Source organism: Falco rusticolus, chromosome 3 (genome assembly GCF_015220075.1).
Source record: "Falco rusticolus isolate bFalRus1 chromosome 3, bFalRus1.pri, whole genome shotgun sequence".
NCBI lineage: Eukaryota > Metazoa > Chordata > Aves > Falconiformes > Falconidae > Falco > Falco rusticolus.
In genome coordinates this window covers 12,682,243-12,700,627 of record NC_051189.1, presented here as the reverse complement: position 1 = coordinate 12,700,627, position 18,385 = coordinate 12,682,243, and the positions used below count along the sequence as shown (strand labels likewise).

Genomic DNA, 18,385 nt, shown 5'->3' with positions numbered 1-18,385 from the left:
ACTGAAGTGCTGTCCATGGCCTCATTGCAGCCACTTTGAACTTCACTGTGTTTCCCGAGCCTGCACTCCACTTCATTCCTTATCACTATCAAAAAGCCTCTATGTTCCTCTCACCACATGCAACTTCGATGTGTAGCCTGGAGTATCCTCTCCCTCCTTCACATTCACTTTTCTTCTTGCTAGTTTATGTCCCTTCGTATTAACACTATAGTCACGCTGTTTTTTTCCCCCCCCATGTTTCTACTTTGGCAATCAATCCTGTCTTCCTGACACACCACCTTGTCCCTACCACTTATTAATTATACAGGGCTTAAGTCATTTACTGCTCATTCCTTTTTTCTCCTGCTTGCTGACCCCTGCTCTTTGACAGAGTTTTGTAGGTTTCTATAGATCTTTTAGACATTAGTGCCTTTCTAGTCCCAGTCTAACCACTTCTTAGAGATGTATTAGAAAGAAAATATGATTACACAACCCTGAAGTGGGTAAGTCACTCAGCAAGGAGGCTGCTCGAGTCAAAACAGGTTTAAGATTTCATGTAACCTGAAGTTCCTCCTAAGCTAAACCAAATTAAGTTAAAAGGTAACATCACAAAACTAGCTCAACCAACCACATCTTGCCTTAAAGGTACCATGGACAGATGTTCTCAGAGTTTCATAGTCCAGGGAGTGTAGTTTTTAACTGATTGCCATTGATTGCTGCAACTAATTGGATCTTGTCTTCCAGCAGCCAATTCTTCACCTTCCTGGGAAGAGGGCTGATTTTGTAGCATAGGTGGGATATTTACCAGTAGGAAACACTCTCTGGATATACTTTTGAATGCTATGGACCAAGTCACCTTGCCCATAACCTCATTACAGCTGCTAGTCTGTGTCCATGCTAGAGAGCTAACAAGGAAGGGAAGGTCTCCTTGTACCTCCTGGAGAGCTGCACCTTTGCCTCCCACAAAGGCTGTCTTTAAAAAACAGGAGATAACCAGCCTTCATATAGCTCCAGGATAACAGTTTTCCAAGAGTCTACTCACAGAAGGGCACGGCAATTATATTTCAGCAAACTGTAGGATTAAAATATCACTTAGGGAATGGGAAAATAAAGGATACTTAGCAATATTTAAGATCCAGATATTTAAACCATTAGGAGATATTCACCTCGAAGATATTTAAGTTCGTATGTTCCCAACACAGTCAACATACATATTAAAACTTTGTTAAGAGGACACCAGGATCACCAAAAATGCTAACTTTTTCTTTATGCCATCATGTTGAAGTCCGGTTCCATTAAAAGCTCTACCATCACTCACAAAACCCTTTGCAGCTACATAAAGTCATGGACGCAGAGCTGTGATCACTGCGTACCAATCTCCCACGACCACAGATGATGAAGACAGGGTCCACTGTCAGGAGACAGGACATTGGGCTTGTAACATGTTGCTCCAACTTGGTATAAACAATCCTATTTCAGCTCCTTTCCCTCCTGAAATCATGCCTGAGCCCAAGCCAAGGACATTACATCTCAGACATCGTCCCCAAACAGATAAACTAGTTCCATGCCAGTCCAGATTCCCAGCTGAAGACAATCTCCAATGTGGCTCAGCGCTGACACTGTATGATGTTCCTTATCCCTCACACCTACAGTCCCATGGAGAGGTTTGGGAATCCACAGCTGAAAAGCAGTGTGTTTGATATTACCCCAAAAAATCCATTTTATTCCCCATGTCAGGGGTCAGGGATCGCTCTCCATGTAAGGCAGGTGGCTGGCCTTCAGGGAGGGTGCGAAATTTCAGGGCTTTAAGGCCCCTGTGGTGCAACTCTAACAAATCCCCACTGAGGCAGTTTTGGTTTTCAGGATTTAGCCATGATATACTGCAATTGGAGGAGCACACTACCATGTGGGAGATTAATTTCAATTTTGGGTGTCCTACCATGGTATCAATGCCTCTTTTAGTAATTTCAATGAACAAATTACCAGAAAACTTCCAGCCTTTCAAATCTGTCTCAAAATCATTTGATCTCTACCTGTAAAACTATCAGTGCAGTGGAGACTGGACAAGAACTTACCCCAAATGTTGTTACTTTCAGTGCCACATCCTTGAGACGAACACACCACACAAGTCTCTCATCCATTTGGGATAAATCCCATGCATGTTTTCAGAACTGTAGGTGGTCAGCACTTTAAGTTCTCAATATACTGAAGAATCAAGGAAAAAAAAGTATTCTAGAGCCAAGACAGCATTTTCTTACAAAAAGATCCTGCTGCTAGGCAAGATCCTGGTAGCCATGTGAAACTGAGTTGAATGGAGGCAAGATGAAAGTAGTTACATGACAGCTGCTTCCCTGCTACACAGACACTAAAGCCACAGGGATACCTTGGGATGGGATCTGAAAATCACAAGATAATTCTCAGGGTTAAATGATTTCTGCCATACAGGACAGTCTGGAATACATCACAAAAAGAGAAAGCAAGCTCTCGGATCAAAGTTATGTGGGCAGAGGGAAATATACGAGTCATTGATAACCTTTAATTACTTTGGTGTGCAGATTTGCAGCCTTCCCCAGTAGCCTCTGTAGGTCCCTTTTCCAAGCTCACAAGTTCTCCAGAATGAAACCAACTACAGAACATCTGTTCATGGCACTAGCATATTAAATACAGTGCTCTAGCCTCAGTTTTCCCCATTTAGTTTTTTGCAACTTTCATTTCTGTGAAAGGGAACAAAGAAGGGAATTAGAATTCATGTCTTTGCAGTGGGATCTGAAACAGAGCCACTAGATGGTTTAGCTTTGAAACTAGCTTGTAGCATCTAACCCCAGGGTGCCAAAACAAAGTATTTTTGTTTCTGCTTTCAGTGTACGGGCAGCTATGCATACTATTTGCCAGTCTTCATGCTAACGCAAAGGAAGCATGCTTCCATTCTGAAGGCAAGCACTGGTAGGGTGCTTTGAAGCACGCTGTTATACTACGAGACTTATCTGCAGTGCCCGAGTAGACTTGCCTTATATGTACGTATTCTTGCAAAATTATACCCCAAAAAGTTTGCTTTTTCCCTAGTTAAAAGTCTTAATGAGAGATATTTGCACTTCATAGGGGGAAAATTTATACAGTGTTATCTGCAAGTGTGGTTTTAGCCACATTATCTGCATGCTCTAAGTGCAGATGGAGAGGCATATGCCAGGAACATCCAAAAGTACATATACAGATTTTTATATTTTCCCTATTGCTAGAAGGATAGGCACCTACAGATTCAAATAACTACAGACCCCTCCATTTGCTTACAAGACACGTTGATTCACTAAAGTAACATGCTCGAGGAACAGCCAAATAATGCCTGCAGTGCTGCATGGGCAAGAGCTGATGGAAAGTGCATCCATATTCAGGTAAGATCAAGCAAGACTGTTTACAAGAGCACAGCATCTGAAGCGGATAGCCATGGCCATAAACTGCAGCCAAACTTTCCTTCGTGTTTTGGAGTGCTATCTCTAACCATCTGTAATCCATTCTTGGAGCAATTTATAACAGATTCCTGTAATAGATGGGAATGTTCACAGGTACGCCTATCAGTACTGGCCACATGAAACGAGGCAGCCGTGACAAGAAAAATATAACATGTGGCTTACAGGTCTGGATCAGATACTTCTTATGCAGAGGAGCATCAGACAACAGAGGGTTCTGCTGCCAAACCTGTTCCTCCTGCACTCCAAGCTTGGTTTCTACCAAGGGTTTGTATTAGTCTCCTGTTTGGAGCGTCACCATCTTTTCAGAAGACAACCTGGGGGATTGCAGAGACTACAAAATAAGCCCTGCTTTCCCCCCCACTGCATTATTCCATCTTCCTCCTATTGCCTTCTGCACACCAGCCCTCCTCAACCTCGTTCTATGCTCTGTTTAAGTAGCAAAGGCATGCCTGGAAATAAGGTTGACTGGTTTCATCCTCCAGTACAAAACCCTACTTTTTGACACTGTTAAGACAATTCACAGAAAGACCCCTTTTGTCAGGAGTCTTGCCTCGGCTTGGAAGCCCATCCCATAGTAGAACATACTTTGAGTAAGGCAGGTGTTACACGTTCTTAATCCAGCTGACTTTAACCCCCCTGACCAATACATTCAAAGCAAGCCTCCTCATCTTAGAGAACTTATTCCCACCCCTGTTTGTAATAAAACCCCCTGTCCACTGCACCTTCTCACTTGCAGCTGAAGAAGAAAGGTACATTGCTTAGTTGAACTCAAGTTTGACAGAAAAATAATTACTGCAGAGGCATTTGTCAAGGTTTGAAGTTCTAGGCACATTACTTACCTTGAACAAAAACCTAGATAACTTCCTACTGAAAGAAAATAATAAAAAAGAGAAAAGTCTAAAACAGAAATGTGCTAAGGTGAGCTCTAAAACACTGGCTTTTTTTTCCGGAGAGGGGGGGATATTTTCTGAGCACATGCTCCACCTATTTCCACAAATACCATCCACTGCACTGAACAGCCACACTACAATATAGATTCCTCAAGGTGACATTCAGATGTTAGATATGCAGAATTAAAGGGGAAAAGAAAGGGCTTCTAAATGAAAGCTGTGTTGATGTATTAATTTGCAATTTTTCTTTACGGCAGTGCTGTTGGGAGTTCTGACAGATTCAACAGCATCTCTTGAAAACAGCACAGAAGGTGGAAGTAGGGAGCTGAATGCTTTCTGCAGCCTTGGGTGGGGCAGGGGGAGGAATCAAAGTCCTTTCACTCTGAAGTGAAAAGGAGAGGAAAAAAAAAAAAAAAAGCTTCCTGTATGCTTTTGCCACCCCACTGCTCAATTTCATTAAGCCACACTCAGGGATACACTCCTGATGCAAGCTGCTCTGTTGCTCGCATCATCCACACAGAGACTGCAAGTTAGCAACGTGAGACCTCCCCGAGCCTGCTGCAACCCAGCAAGCAGCGTTTCCCATCCACACGCGGCACGACCTGTGTCAGGAATCCCCACGGAGGCCCAGCACCTCGCAGTCAGTGCTGTGCGCCTTCTGCACCAGCACTGGAGCATCATCAAGCCAGCTCTGAGCACGAGAAGAGGAAATGTGTGCTTGCAGCCTTCTCTAGAAACAGAGATTTGGTGACTGCTGCTCAGCCAGTCCTGATGCATAACTCTGGATGGAGATCCTTCCGAACTGGTGCCTTCCAATAATTAAAAGGGGCTTATAAGAAAGATGGGGACAGACTTTTTAATAGGGCCTTCAGCAACAGGACAAGGGGTAATAGTTTTAAACTATGAGGGGAGATAAGAAATTTGTTACACTGAGGGTGGTGAGACACAGGTGGTCGATGCCCCATTCCTGGAAACATTCAAGGCCAGGCCTTACGGGGGGCTCTGAACAACCTGGTGTAGCAGGAGATGTCCCTGCCCATGGCAGGGGGGTTGGACTAGACGGCCTTCAAAGGCCCCTTCTAACCAAACCAGTTCTGTGATTCTAAATGGCAAGTCCCAATGCATAAATCTGGATGGAGATCCGTCTAAATGGCAAGTCCTGCCTAGTGCAATGAAGCAAAGCAGCACCCTTCTGCTCTCCCCAAAGCCAGACAGAGAAAAAACCCCAGCCCTGAGCTCTAGTAATCCCAGTGCTTTGATATTAACCCTGGATGTAGACTGGCATACTGACATAGCCCTGCTCTTATCTCTCAGAGCAGGCCTTAGGTAGAGATCAAAGATTTGACAGGAAGGTTTTTAGGAACTGGAGAGGTAGAGAAAGTGTTGCCTTTCAAATAAGCATTGAGATACACTGCCATGAAGGAGAAAGGTGAGAAACCCACCAGGGACATTGCAAAGGTTTCAAATCACTCAGACCTCAGTCTCCTTCCTGCCCTGGAAAGGAAAACTGCCTGAAAAAGAAAGCTTGCCATGTGGGAGGCTCCTCTGGGCACTGCCAATGTCCTTGAGAGACAACCACCAGAAGCCCGAGGTACCTACTGTGACCTGAGCAACTTCTTTCTCTTCCCCACGCTCCCTTTTTGCCATACCCACAGCAGCACAGGCTGCCAGGGACTGTGGGGAGCCAAACTGCTCCCTTCTCTGCACAGCCACTGGATTTAACCGGTGAGGGCTGAAACATGATCTTAACTCCAACAAAACCCCAAGCAGCAAGTAGCAGAGGTCATGCTTAATCAAGCAGATGCAAAGCAGGGAATCAGAGCCCAGCAGCCTCAGCAAACAACCTCGTCAGTGAAATGAGCACTCATTTCACCCAAATCCCACTACTTTTCTGGGTAGGGGAAGAAAACCACACACCTCACCAAGAACTTGCTGATCTGCTCGGAGATGGGTGCACACAAATCCCTCAACTCCTGTTCTCCCACGAGCGATTTTTCTGCCTGGTGATTGTTTTGTTTTCGGGGTTTTTTTTATTTTTTTCCTTCTTCTTTTTCTAATTCTTCCCAAATGTTCCTGACCACACTAAATGTTGCCAGAGTAAGAGGTGTTTGTGTTTTTGCATTTGTTGTATTTATTTTTTTTTAAAGCCTCAGCCACCACAGTATACCAGGCACATGTGGAAAGCTCTACAGTTTCTCCTGTCCCTGCCTTTGAGGGGACATGGATTCACAGATGCACACATTAGATTAATGACAACAAAGAAGTTTATGAAGCAGAAACAACAGCATCCAGAAAGCCAACTTCAGGTCAGCAACAGGATTCAGAAAGTACTTAGAAGACAGCTTAATTACTAATAAATCCGATGATACATCTGTACATCCTCCAAAGCCTTCCATGTGTGCTCAGTGCACTGCTTGGTCAGCCTGAGATGTGTTGCTCAACGTGAGCAATTTAACAGATGGGCACCAACATCCCCCCCCAACCTCAGCATACTGAAAGGAAGCAAGACAGGCTCTTCAAGAAGCAGCATTTTTCCCATTTGTATCCACATGCAACTCTGCATCACAGCACACTACCAGGGACAGCTGTTGCAGTTTCATTCGTAGTCTTTTAAAGGGTTCAGACTTGAAAGAGGGATGGTTTGTCTAAACATCCTGAACAAAACATGTTTGACTATAGTAACCTAAATTCCACTGTTATTTAAATGCACCCTACTGTCCATCCTTCTCTTCTGGAAAGGAAGCTGCCACACTGCAGTCAATAAGCGATTGCACTTTTCCATCTAATGCAGCGATCTCTCCCAACTGTGTGTGAAGTGCTCTCAGGCTTGCAAGAAGCGCTACAGAAAGATCAATAAAAAACATAATACTATAGCTTCAATTCGCAGAGTAAGTAATGTTTCTGGATGGTAAAAAGCTTGGGTTTCCAAACACGTTGCCCGTGGAAGTCATTTACATTCTGGCAGAGCGCAGAGCAGAGAGGGAAGATCAATAAAAATGCAACGAGGCAGACAGAGAAATGTCATCACCTCAGGAAGAGGCAGCCCAGGAACCGTGTGCACCTGACAAGAGCACAAATGGACCAGACACATGTGTTCTCTGTAGGGGCTACACCACAAGGAAGGCTCCTAGCTCCAAGTCAGAGATTTTTTTTTTTTTTTTAAATACTTTTTGATGGTAAAAAGGAAGGGGACCACCTGGTCAAAACCACGCTTGGCCCAGAGAGTTGAGATCACAAACTCTGGTATTATTTTACTGGATGCCTTTTGACACATTAAGGTCTCCTGTCTTCCAGTCTGTAGAATGGGAACACCATTGGGGTTGTTCAGCCTGGAGAGAAAAAGCGCCAGGGAGATGTTATAGAGCCTTCCAGTACTTAAAGAGAGTCTACAGGAAAGAAAAGGAGGGACTCTCGGTCAGGGATTGTAGTGACAGGACAAGGGGAAATGGTTTTAAACTGAAAGAGGGCACATTTACATGGGAGAAATTCTTTACTGTTGAGGGTAGTGAGGCACTGGCAGAGGCTGCCCAGAGCAGCTGTGGGTGCCCCCATCCCTGGGAGCTCAAGGCCGGGCTGGACAGGGCTGGGAGCAACCTGGTCTAGTGGAAGGTGTCCCTGCTCATTGCAGGGGGTTGGACTAGGCAATCTGCAAAGGTGTCTTCCAACCCAAACCATTCTATGATTCTACATAGAGATGCAGAATATGCCCATCCCAAAGCAAGGCCAGAAATTCTAAGGTTTGGTATGCAACACAGCATTTTTATCCAATGTTTGCTGAGGTTTTTAATTCATTAACCCCAGTCTCTATGCACAGCACTGTAAGAGCAGCCTGCAAGCCCCCTTTAGGTCAGATATCAACTGAAGCAAGTCACTGGCAGCCATGACACTGGCCAGCCTCCAGGCATGCTTCCTCTATTGCACACTTAAGCCCAGATATCACTAATCCCCTGCTCCTTACACCCCTCTCTCCGTTCCAGCAAGAGCTTTCTTCAGAGTCAAACTGTGCATTAAAAACTCGGTGCTAATGAGCAAACTTTAACGTTAGCCAGAAGTCAAAAAGCTGAGCTCCATACCGGGAACATAACTTCCAATCGACGTTCAATCCAGGAACAAAACCTTCTAGGATCACACCACCTGTAAAATACAGTAAGCGAAGCCTTCTCCCTCTGACAGTCTATTTCAGGCCTCATTTCCTGCAAGTTTTATGAGATGTTAATCAACAATCAGGAATTTCCACATCTTTCACTGCAGGAATAGTGGTTTCTGCTTTCTGAATTACACCACAGGGTTACTAAACGTCACAATTAATGAGCCCTCTCTGGTCGTTTCCATCTCCCTCCCATTTATTGTTTAAAAATATTTAAACAATCTGAAAACAGTATTTTTTTTTCTTTGTTTGAGAGCACGGATGTAAGGAGATCCAGTTGCCTGCCAATCAGCTAGGACAGCACTGAAAATCAAAGCAACATATTTGGCTCCCGAAAAATATGGCATCCATAAAGACTGCCTCTTGCAGAGCTGTTTGTGAGAATACTTAAAGGGTAGGAGAAGTCCCAGCAGCAAGAGAAGAAAATAAATACAACCACCAGATCCGTTAAGGGCAGAGAAATGGCGAGGGATGAAGAACTTGAGAAACGAGGCACCTCCCATTGTAACAGCACAATGTGGTTCTTTCACTGCTAGTCAGGAGCTGGTAAACCCAGAAAACCAGCTTTGGGGGTTCTTGGTAGCAATTTAAGGAGTAACGACTAATTCCAAGGGCACAGGGCAGATGCTATCTAGACAGTGCTCCACTTCTTCCCCTCAGCACCTGGAGTACATTTATCCTTTGCTCACTTCTTGGCAACTGAAATTAAAAATAGCCAGCCTGGATTAGTCGCAAAGTGAAAAAAGTATTACAACAGAAATGTTTATTTTTTAGACGAGACAGAGGAGGAAGAGGAAAGGTCTAGGTTCAATGAGTTATCTAGAGCATGTAAGGAAATAATCACTGAAGCAAAAATGCAGGAAGGAGAGCATGGCTGCTGAAGACAGGAACAAGAAATTGTTTTTTAAAGGTACTAGAGGGAAGAGGTAATTTAAACATCTGTAGTGATCTTAATCAGCAGGCAAAATGAAGTTCTCACTGGTATTTATTGTCTAGGGCAAACATGTCCAAATAAGCGTGCCGTAAAAACACTGCTGTACAGTGAAGGTGGTTACAGTCAAGCCTGAAAATCCCACACCTGACTATTTACAATCTGGTCCTGAGAGCTGGTCCCCTCCACAGCTCTGCCGCACTATCAGGGAACTTCCAGCCCTACCAGTTTACACATAAATTTTACTCCTGGAATCAGCCCAGTCCCTACAGACCTCTCAGTTGTATTTAGTGGTTTTGTTTTGGTTTGTGGGGTTTTGTTTAAAAGTTGTTGGGTAGGGGTTTTGTTTGTTTGTTTTTAAATCATATATATTCACAAGTTACTAGAGGTGAACTTCTAAAAGCTTCGTCTTTCAGAAGAGGAACAACATACCACAAGTCTTTGGTCTTAGCAAGAGCAGATTGCCAGAATAGTTTGAGGACCTGAGCCTTGCCCAAACCAGTCTTAAAACCAAGATACCTACCCATGAGACATGATGTCTGCCATCTAGATTATAGTTTACCTAGAAACTTGCCCTTGATCTTCAGCTTCAGCAGCCTAAATGCAGATTGAGGAGTCTGAGCAGACTGATCCAGAAGAAATAATGGTCAGGTCAGTTAACCTGAACTAGGAGAAACCACAATAGGAACAGCAACTGAGGAAGCTGCTACTAGTTCACTATCTAAGGAAATTACTTTGTGGGGGGAAGTTGTCTCCACCAACACACTACGTGTTTCTGCAGCTAAAGACTTCAACCCCACAAACCTTTCCCAGATGACAACCCCCACGTGGTGGTAGGAGCTGATGGCATGCAGCTTAAGGACTTGATCAAGACCAAAGCAGGTCACCTTCAAATTCAGGTACAGAACTGTGTATTCACTTAATTCTCTGGGATAGCTCCTGGCAAAGCTTTAAACACACACAACATCCTTCTCTGGAGCTCTACCTGAGACCATCAGGCTTGTCCTTAGAGAGAACCTACATGATGCAATAGGCCTCTACTTTCCTGTTAAAGAAGGGTCACGGTGGTCAATATGACAAGATTTTCTGATGCTAAGGGTCACGGTGGTCAATATGACAAGATTTTCTGATGCTTTGTCCAGTCTAAGCTGAAATATTTAGCAAAAAAGACCCCATCATTTCTCTTAAGGAAGAAAAGTTTCACAGGAAAGTTCAGTCTGTCAGGAAGGGCCCAACACACAGCCTGGACATCCCTTACTCCCCCCTGGCACTGGAGGGCTTTCAGCAACCTGGTCTAGTGGCAGGTGTCCCTGCCCATGGCAGGGGGGTTGGAACTAGATGATCTTTAAGGTCCCTTCCAACCCAAACCATTCTATGATTCTACAGTCTTGCCATGGACATTCTACAATGAATCCTAATTGAGAGACGAGTTGTAGATATCACACCACAGCAAATAGGGGAGATTTCAACTGCTGAAAGGCACAGATCTAAAGATAGTTATGTACAGACAGAAGGCTGCTGGGACTGTCCCAGATTTTTTTCAGTTTCTTAATACTAAAGAAGTGGAGGAACAGCTCTGTAAACAGGTAAGCAAAACAAAGACACACAGATCTACTGCGCTCCTGGGATGCACAGCGGGGCATCTCTGCCCTTACGCAGGGCTGTGTGACAGCACATGTCTGATGTTAAACATCGTGCAAACACATTTGGTATCTTCCTATTTTTCAGAAGCCAGTCACTCTGTAAAATACGGGTTTGTATTATTTTGGACAGGATCTAGCATTCAACTATATTATCTAAAATGTCTGGAAACCCTACAACTAGTTGATGGGTTGGAGAGACTTTCTCAACCATCAGGTCTAGGCTCTACATTCCTACTTCAAGATGATGCTAGCTTACACTTATATAGTTATAAACCACAATCACAGGTCCAAAATGCCCAGTATAGGTTAGGAAGAACAAGGCAGAAGGGATTTACTTTTAAATCAGAATAAAAAGCTGGTCTTCCCATCCACACAACCTGTATCATCTCACCGCTCTCATGTTGCTAGGTTTGTCAGTGTACATACACGTATCTTCATTAATCCTCATAAAGCTGGTCCAGAGTACACCCAGCATCACTGTTAAGTTTAACAGATGCAGCAGCCGTCTATGAGCAACCATAAAAACCACTTTGTGGTTGCAACCAGGGTAGAAAGTGGCTCCTGTCTCAACAGAACAGCAGCAGAAAACCTCCTGCCCTGCCTGTCTGCTCTGCCCTGTGCTCCTCCCCCCAATATAAAAATAAAAACTGTGCACCCACCAATCACACACTCACCATCACTGCTATCTGGAAAATCCTTTGTGAAATGCAACATCAGTCGTGATTTGGATAACCTTTCACAGTCTAGATTTGAGCAGCTTCCTTCTCCCTCCAACCTTTTATAGTTGGACTCAATGGTCTTTTTCCAACCTAGATGATTCTACCAATCTCCGACCCCTCCTTGCTCCCACCACCCCAAAGCAACACCCCAGCAGCAAGTCCTGTGGCACGTGACAGTGGGACCCTCCCAGCAAAGACACAGCAGGCACTCAATTTAACTACATTTATCCTCCTGCATCTATTCACCATCCTTTTATTCAGCTGCAAGCTACAAAGCTCTGGGCTCCTGGCCATCTGGCTGCATCTCCTCTCTCTTGCTCCCTCAGAGCTGCAGGTTACAGGAGACTATGGCATTTCTGCGTCTCTTATTAGGATAGTTAATGACCTAATTTAAGCCATGTAGAGTATACCCAGGAATTACAGTTACAGGCTCCTGAAATGAAATTAACAATAAATCACAGAAATTCAGCTTTGAGCACTTCTCAGGCACCTTTATATCAGCTATATTAATTTCACCAGGAAGACAGCAAGTTCACTCCCTCCCCTCTTTTTAGGCCACTGACGAATCTTGATGTCTTGCTAGCAGCCTCCTTTGAACCTATATCCAGCTCCTTTGGAAGAGAGCTACATGAAGACATCTGGCTTGCAGACAGGCTAGAATTTGGTTTGTCTGGATCTGCAGCAGGAAGAATACAGCAACCACAGATTTCAGTGGGAAATAACCCATCAGTGGCTCCTTTAGCATCAGAGCAAAGACTTCCCTAGAGGCTGAGGGCCTCAACATACGCCTTTCCTCCCAAAAGAAGAGCACTGAAATTCTCTGTCCCAAGGGTATTAGCATAACTCAAGTCATTGGGATTAACATGAAAGAGTCACTTCGGCTCGAAAGCCTTTACAGGTACTGGCGGAATGAGGTACACTGTCATCAGCAACTGGAACTCCGGCAGAGTTAAATTAATCCAAATTTTAGGCTGGGAAGATAGCTCTTGTTCAGCTGAGCATACATACCAGCCAAGATGCGCTGAAAGAAGTTACTGGTTGCTTATGGGCGAGGATCTACAAAACCCCATTTGAGATGTTTGTGCTTCCCTTTGACTGGAGGAAGGGTAACACCACTAGACGTCTTGAGCCTTCCTTGCACCCACCCTAAACGATGGGGAAGAAACAGGTAGCTTCTCCTTTCCAAATAACAAGAGGTGTAGAGCATGGAACAATACTCAGTAAGAGAACTACAAGAGGCATTTATCAGCTAATGTAGGATCGCATCTCACAAGCGTAAGCCAAGATCTCATATCCAGAGACTAACTCACATCCACAAGCACCAGATACCAATTACTGTCAGTCTCCCCATCCTCCCCAAAGTCAGCAGTGAGACAGTTTTCAGCAGCCAGATGATCGAATCGCAAGGGTGTTGCTTCCCTCTAGCACCAAAGAAATCAGCTCTCAGCGCCGCTGCAAATGATGGCAACAGATTTGCAGCAAGGTGCAATCACGCTGTTTTTAATGATCATGTGGCATATTAACATTCAGCCGCAGCTAGTGCCTGGACAGACGCTTCATGGAGGAGATCAATCAACCAACCATCTACGGACAGCATGGCAAAGCCACTGATGTCGGCCCAATGGCACGAAGCACAGCATCACATCTTGCTTATGACCCGTCCAGATACACCCAGACAAGAGGCACACCCCTGCCCAAGCCACCTGCTGCTTGCAGGTACCCAACAGCTTACACCCAGCCCCCCATTTTAAAAGAAAATAAATTAAAAATATATTTTTCTTTTTTTCCTTAAGCCCACCCAGCTGCATATGCCGGGTGAGGTACTGGAGCATAGCAGCTGCGGGTTTATCTGTAGAGGTCACTCAAGGGTTGATTAAACTGCTATCGCCAAGGAAGGAGAAGAAAAAAAAAAAATCCCATCCTGCAGTTTTTGCAGCTAGAGAATGCAGGTCTGGGGAAGCAGCAGAGCAGCGCAGAGAGAGAAAAAAAAAAAACAACCACCCCACCGACCAGCAGCTCACCATCCACCACATGTGAAATAAATAAGCCTCATTTCTGCACAAACATCACAACTCAGCCACTTCTCCCCCCACCAAGGCCAGTGTGTCCCCCCCCAACCTCCACACACCCTACTGCATTCCCCCCCCCCCCCAGCACACCCAGCCTGATCCCTGCCTACACCCCTTCCCCAGCGTATCCCTCTGTCCACACCCACTCACACATCACCCTGTCCACTCCCCAGGCACCCCCACTTTGCCCTGCCACACCTTCACCTCCGTAAAAATACCTCCCCCGGCTGCATCCCACGTGGTGGGTTCCATCCATAACCCCCCCCTGCACAGCAGCCACAGGGAGCAGGATGGGGTCGGATCCAGCCCTTCCATAACCTCCCTCCAGGGAGCAGGGTAAGATCCAGCCCCTCCATAGGGAGCAGGGTGGGACATGGCCCCACCATAACCACCCCCCACGGAGAGCAGGGTGGGATGCAGCCCCCTCCACCTTTCCCAATGCTCCCCTAGAAATAAGGGTGGGGTTGGGATGCAGCACACAACCCCCCCATCTCCCTACTGCAACCACAGGGAACCAGGTGGGTGCATCCAGCTCCCCCCCCCCTCCCCCCACCAAAAGCTGGGGGTGGGCAGAGTGGGGTTGGAATTCACCCGCACCCCAAGAGCCCACAGAAAGCAGGGTGGGGTTAGAATCCAAGCCTACATCACACAGAGCAGGTAGGGCTGCCCTCCTCCCCTCCCCAAAATAAAAATAAAAATCAGGGTGGTGCTGACATCTCTCCCCCCACCCCTCCTCATACACCCAGAAGGAGCAGAGAAGGAAGAGAAAACGCCCCCACCCCAAAAAGGGGCACAAACAGGTACTCCCCGAGGTGGGGGGTGGGGGGGTGGAACATGCTTCAGGTCACCTCAAAGAGGCGGGAGCAGCCCCGAAACCCTACAGAGATCTGTGTGGGGAGGGAAGACCCGCCCCAAGGGGTAAGAAAAAGGGCCCCAGACCCCCCTCAGGGCCTCCGGGGGCGCTGAGGGTGGTCTGGGCCGCTTAGGCCAGGGGGCGCGGACCCCAGGCGGGCCCCTCCGTAGGCCTCAGGCCCCTCAGCGGGCTCAACTCCCCCGCCCCCCCCCCAACCCCACCCCGCGGTACCGGCTCTCACCTCTCCGCCATGTTCCCGGCGGTCCTACCGCTCACCAGCGGCGGCGGCAGCAGCAGCAGAGGCGGCGGCGGCAGCGGCGGCGGCCCCGGTTCGGCCTCCCATGGCCCCGGCGACCCGCCTGCCCCTGCCCGCTACCCCGGTTACCCCGCGGCCGCCCCGCCGCTGACTGAGGCCAGCGCTCGCGCCGCGGCCCCGCCGCGTCCCGCCGTCACCAGCGACAACGGCAGCGCCGCCAATGAGGAGCGGCCTGGGGAGCGGGGCCAGAGCAGCGCCCCGCCCCCCAGCCCCGCCCCGGGCCCCGCCCCCGAGCCTTGGCGGGTGGGTGAGGGGGGTGAGCCGCGGGGGCTGACGGGAGCGGTAGTTCGGCGGCGGGCGCACATGGACGTGGGGGCGGGCACCCGCGCGTGCGTGCCCGTGGGCACGTACCGGCGTGCACGCGCAGCCCCACGTGGGCACGCGTGTGTGCGGAGGTGCCCTGTGCACGCGCACGCAGGCACGGCACGCCGACACGCACGGCGCATGCGCCTGGCCGGCGTACTCACGCGCATACATACGCGTGTGTGCGTGTGTGCGCGCGCGCTCGTGCACACGTGTGTTACCTGTACCCACCCCACGGATACGCTTGCCGCATGCGCACGTTCTGTGTGCTCACGTGCACGCGCAGCACACGCGCAGCCGGTAGCCATTGCACAGACCCCTCACCCGCCCCCCCACATATATACTGTGTGCACATGCGCACATCTGCACGTGCACGTTACCCATAGCTGCTTCACGGACGCGCGCACACAGACACGACATGCATACGGACTGTGCGCTCACGTACGTGCACGTGCAGCACTCACGTGTTACCTGTAGCCACTGCACAGGCATGTACACATGGTGCGTATGTACGCATGCTTTCACACTGTCTGCATGCGCAAGAGGTGCGTAGCGCCCGTGTCTGTCCCTGTACACACACATATGTCTGTGCAACACGTTGCATGCACATGCCCATATGTACACTTGGTACCTATGCACACCCACACACACGCATATTGCACACTGCATGCACACACGCTGCGCAATGTGTGCACAAACCACGTGCTCGTTACCACATACCTGTCCCACACGTGTGCATGCGTACAGACATGCTGTGCCCCACAGCATGCTGCTATTGCTTAAGACCTGCACCCCACAGTGACCCCCCTGTGCCCCATAGCCCCCCCCCCCCCCCCCTCACAGCATCCCGTGGGACCTGCGCTCCCCTGCCCCCACCCCATGGCACCCCCGCCCCTCCCACCCCACCGCACCCTGTGGGACCTGCGTCCCGCCCTCCACCCCACAGCACCCCGTGACACCCTCACCCCCACGCACCCCACAACACCCCGTGGGACCTGCGCCCCCCACACTCCACAGCACCCCACTGGGACCCGCACCCCCCTACCCCCCTGCCTGTTTGTGTCCCCACACCCCCTGACCTCCACCCACATGTACCCAGTACCTCCCTGGTGTCACTGGGATGGATGGGGATACCAGACCAGAAGTAGGGGGGTGTCCAGCCCCCTGAGGCCAAGCCAGCACTGCCTCGTCTCCCTGACTTGGGGGTCCCCACTGCAATTTGTCTCCTCAAGTCTCAACTCTTCTCTCACCAGCCTGATTTCACCTCCTTTAATCCACCTCCCATCACCTCCCTCCTGCTCCATCAGACATTTTCTCCCCACGATGCCCACTGGCACCTCTCCTACGCCATCCCCCCCTTTGTGCAGAACAGGGAGCACCCCAATGGCCTGAGCACCTGAAGAATGAAGCCCAAAATGGTTGGGGGACACACACGACACATCCAATGAGGGACACCTGGCCAGGGTGACACCTGGGCTGAGGATACCAGAACTTGGAGCAGCTTTTCCCCCATGCCCAAATATCCGGGGATGACATTGCTAAAAAGAATTGGGAGAAGCAGCCCATTGACTTCAGTTTGTCAGGAGGGGACAAGTTTGGTCACGGTACGAAGCCACCCGCAAAACTTTTTTATTACCTTTCAAGCCTCAGCGAAATTCCTGACTTGCAAATTTGAAGGAATTTGGCTGACTGTCCTCCTGGTTGTCTCACCAGAATGGTGCTGGCATTGGCGTCTCCAGTGCAGGGTTGCCTGGGGCTCCTGAGTGCTCATCTAATGTTCTTCGCTGCAGCTGTAACAGCTTGTTGACATTCAACCAGTGGCTTTTTGGAGCAGAAAGACCCAAGAACGTCACGTTTTCTCCTCTGAGCTTCTTTCAGACGTGCAGAGTACAGGACAGAGCCCGGGAAATGGTGAGTTACCAACATTTTTGTCTTTTCCTGGTGGCTTCCTTCTGCTGCTTCAGATCGATGTTGCTTTTTGGGGTGTTGGGTATTTTTTTGGGTGGTGTCGTGTCCCATCCCCCCATGTCTGTGTCCCATCCCATGTCTGTTCCGTGTCCCCTCTCTGCCCTGCATTTAGTTTTGAGCTGTTGTTACTAGTTTTTTTCAATTCCATCTGATTTATACAGAATAAAAGAGCAGTTGCCTCATTCCCCTGGGCACTCTGATCCAGGAAAGACCATTGCCATCATCTTCGCTTACGCCAAAGAGAGATGTGATCCTGCACAAAGGCTGCTGGAAACCAAGGGGATTGGGTCCACATGCTCTTCACTGCAACCTCAAAAGAGATTGGGTGAAGGAACTGGATTAAAACCAGCCCTGAAACTTGTCTCTGGATGAGCTCAGTGTGGATGTGCATGTGATGGGATAGGCCATGGAGTCTGTGGTATGTTCAAGATGGGGCTCTGCTCTTAAGTGACAGCTTTACTGGAGGACTCCATCCCCTGCTTCAGCAGGGTCACCTTGTGTCCAAGCACCCATTAGCACATCACTGTGCGCAAGGATGTCCTCTCCATATCACCTCCTGCATGGGATGTCTGCGAGGGCGTTGACAGCCAGGGGTGCCCCTGACACTCACTGTGCATCCAAACCTCACCCCTTCCTGAAGGTATGCTCTGCCTTATCATCCAGATCACTAATGAAGATGTTGAACTGGACCAGCCTGCAGCCAAAGCCATTCTGCACACTGCGCACCAACACCGTTGCAGCTCCAAAGAGCCAGCTTCCCAGCACTGGCACAGGCCCAAAGCCCTGCAGCTCATTTTGCTGTGTTTGCTCAGCACTGCTGGCCTTGCTGCATGTTTGCAAAGCGACTGTGCATGGCAGAGATTGAGTCTGCTCCATGCAGTGTCCTGGCCGAGAAGGGGCAGTGCTCGGAGACACCTTCTGCTAAGGCCAGCAGAGGTCACCCAGGCCACAGACCACGTTCAACGTGGGAAACTGGCTCTTTGGAGGTGCAGCAGTGTTGGTGCATGCACAGACAGCCTGGACACACACAGGTACACCTTGCCCCATTAAGATATGAAAGAGGTTTCTAAAGAAGGGTGTCTGAACATGAAGCGGAAAGA

At 48.5% G+C, this 18,385-nt stretch overlaps 1 protein-coding gene across 1 annotated transcript in view; it reads right to left on the bottom strand.

The window, feature by feature from the left end:
- ARHGAP39 (Rho GTPase activating protein 39) overlaps positions 1 to 15,079 on the bottom strand; it is a 146,610-nt gene extending 131,531 nt beyond the window's left edge. Inside the window, exon 1 of the mRNA XM_037379815.1 lies at positions 14,940 to 15,079. Within this exon, the coding sequence (XP_037235712.1) occupies positions 14,940 to 14,950 (11 nt within the window). The 5' untranslated portion in view covers positions 14,951 to 15,079. The remainder of the gene's footprint in view (positions 1 to 14,939) is intronic.
- Positions 15,080 to 18,385: the final 3,306 nt, after the last annotated feature.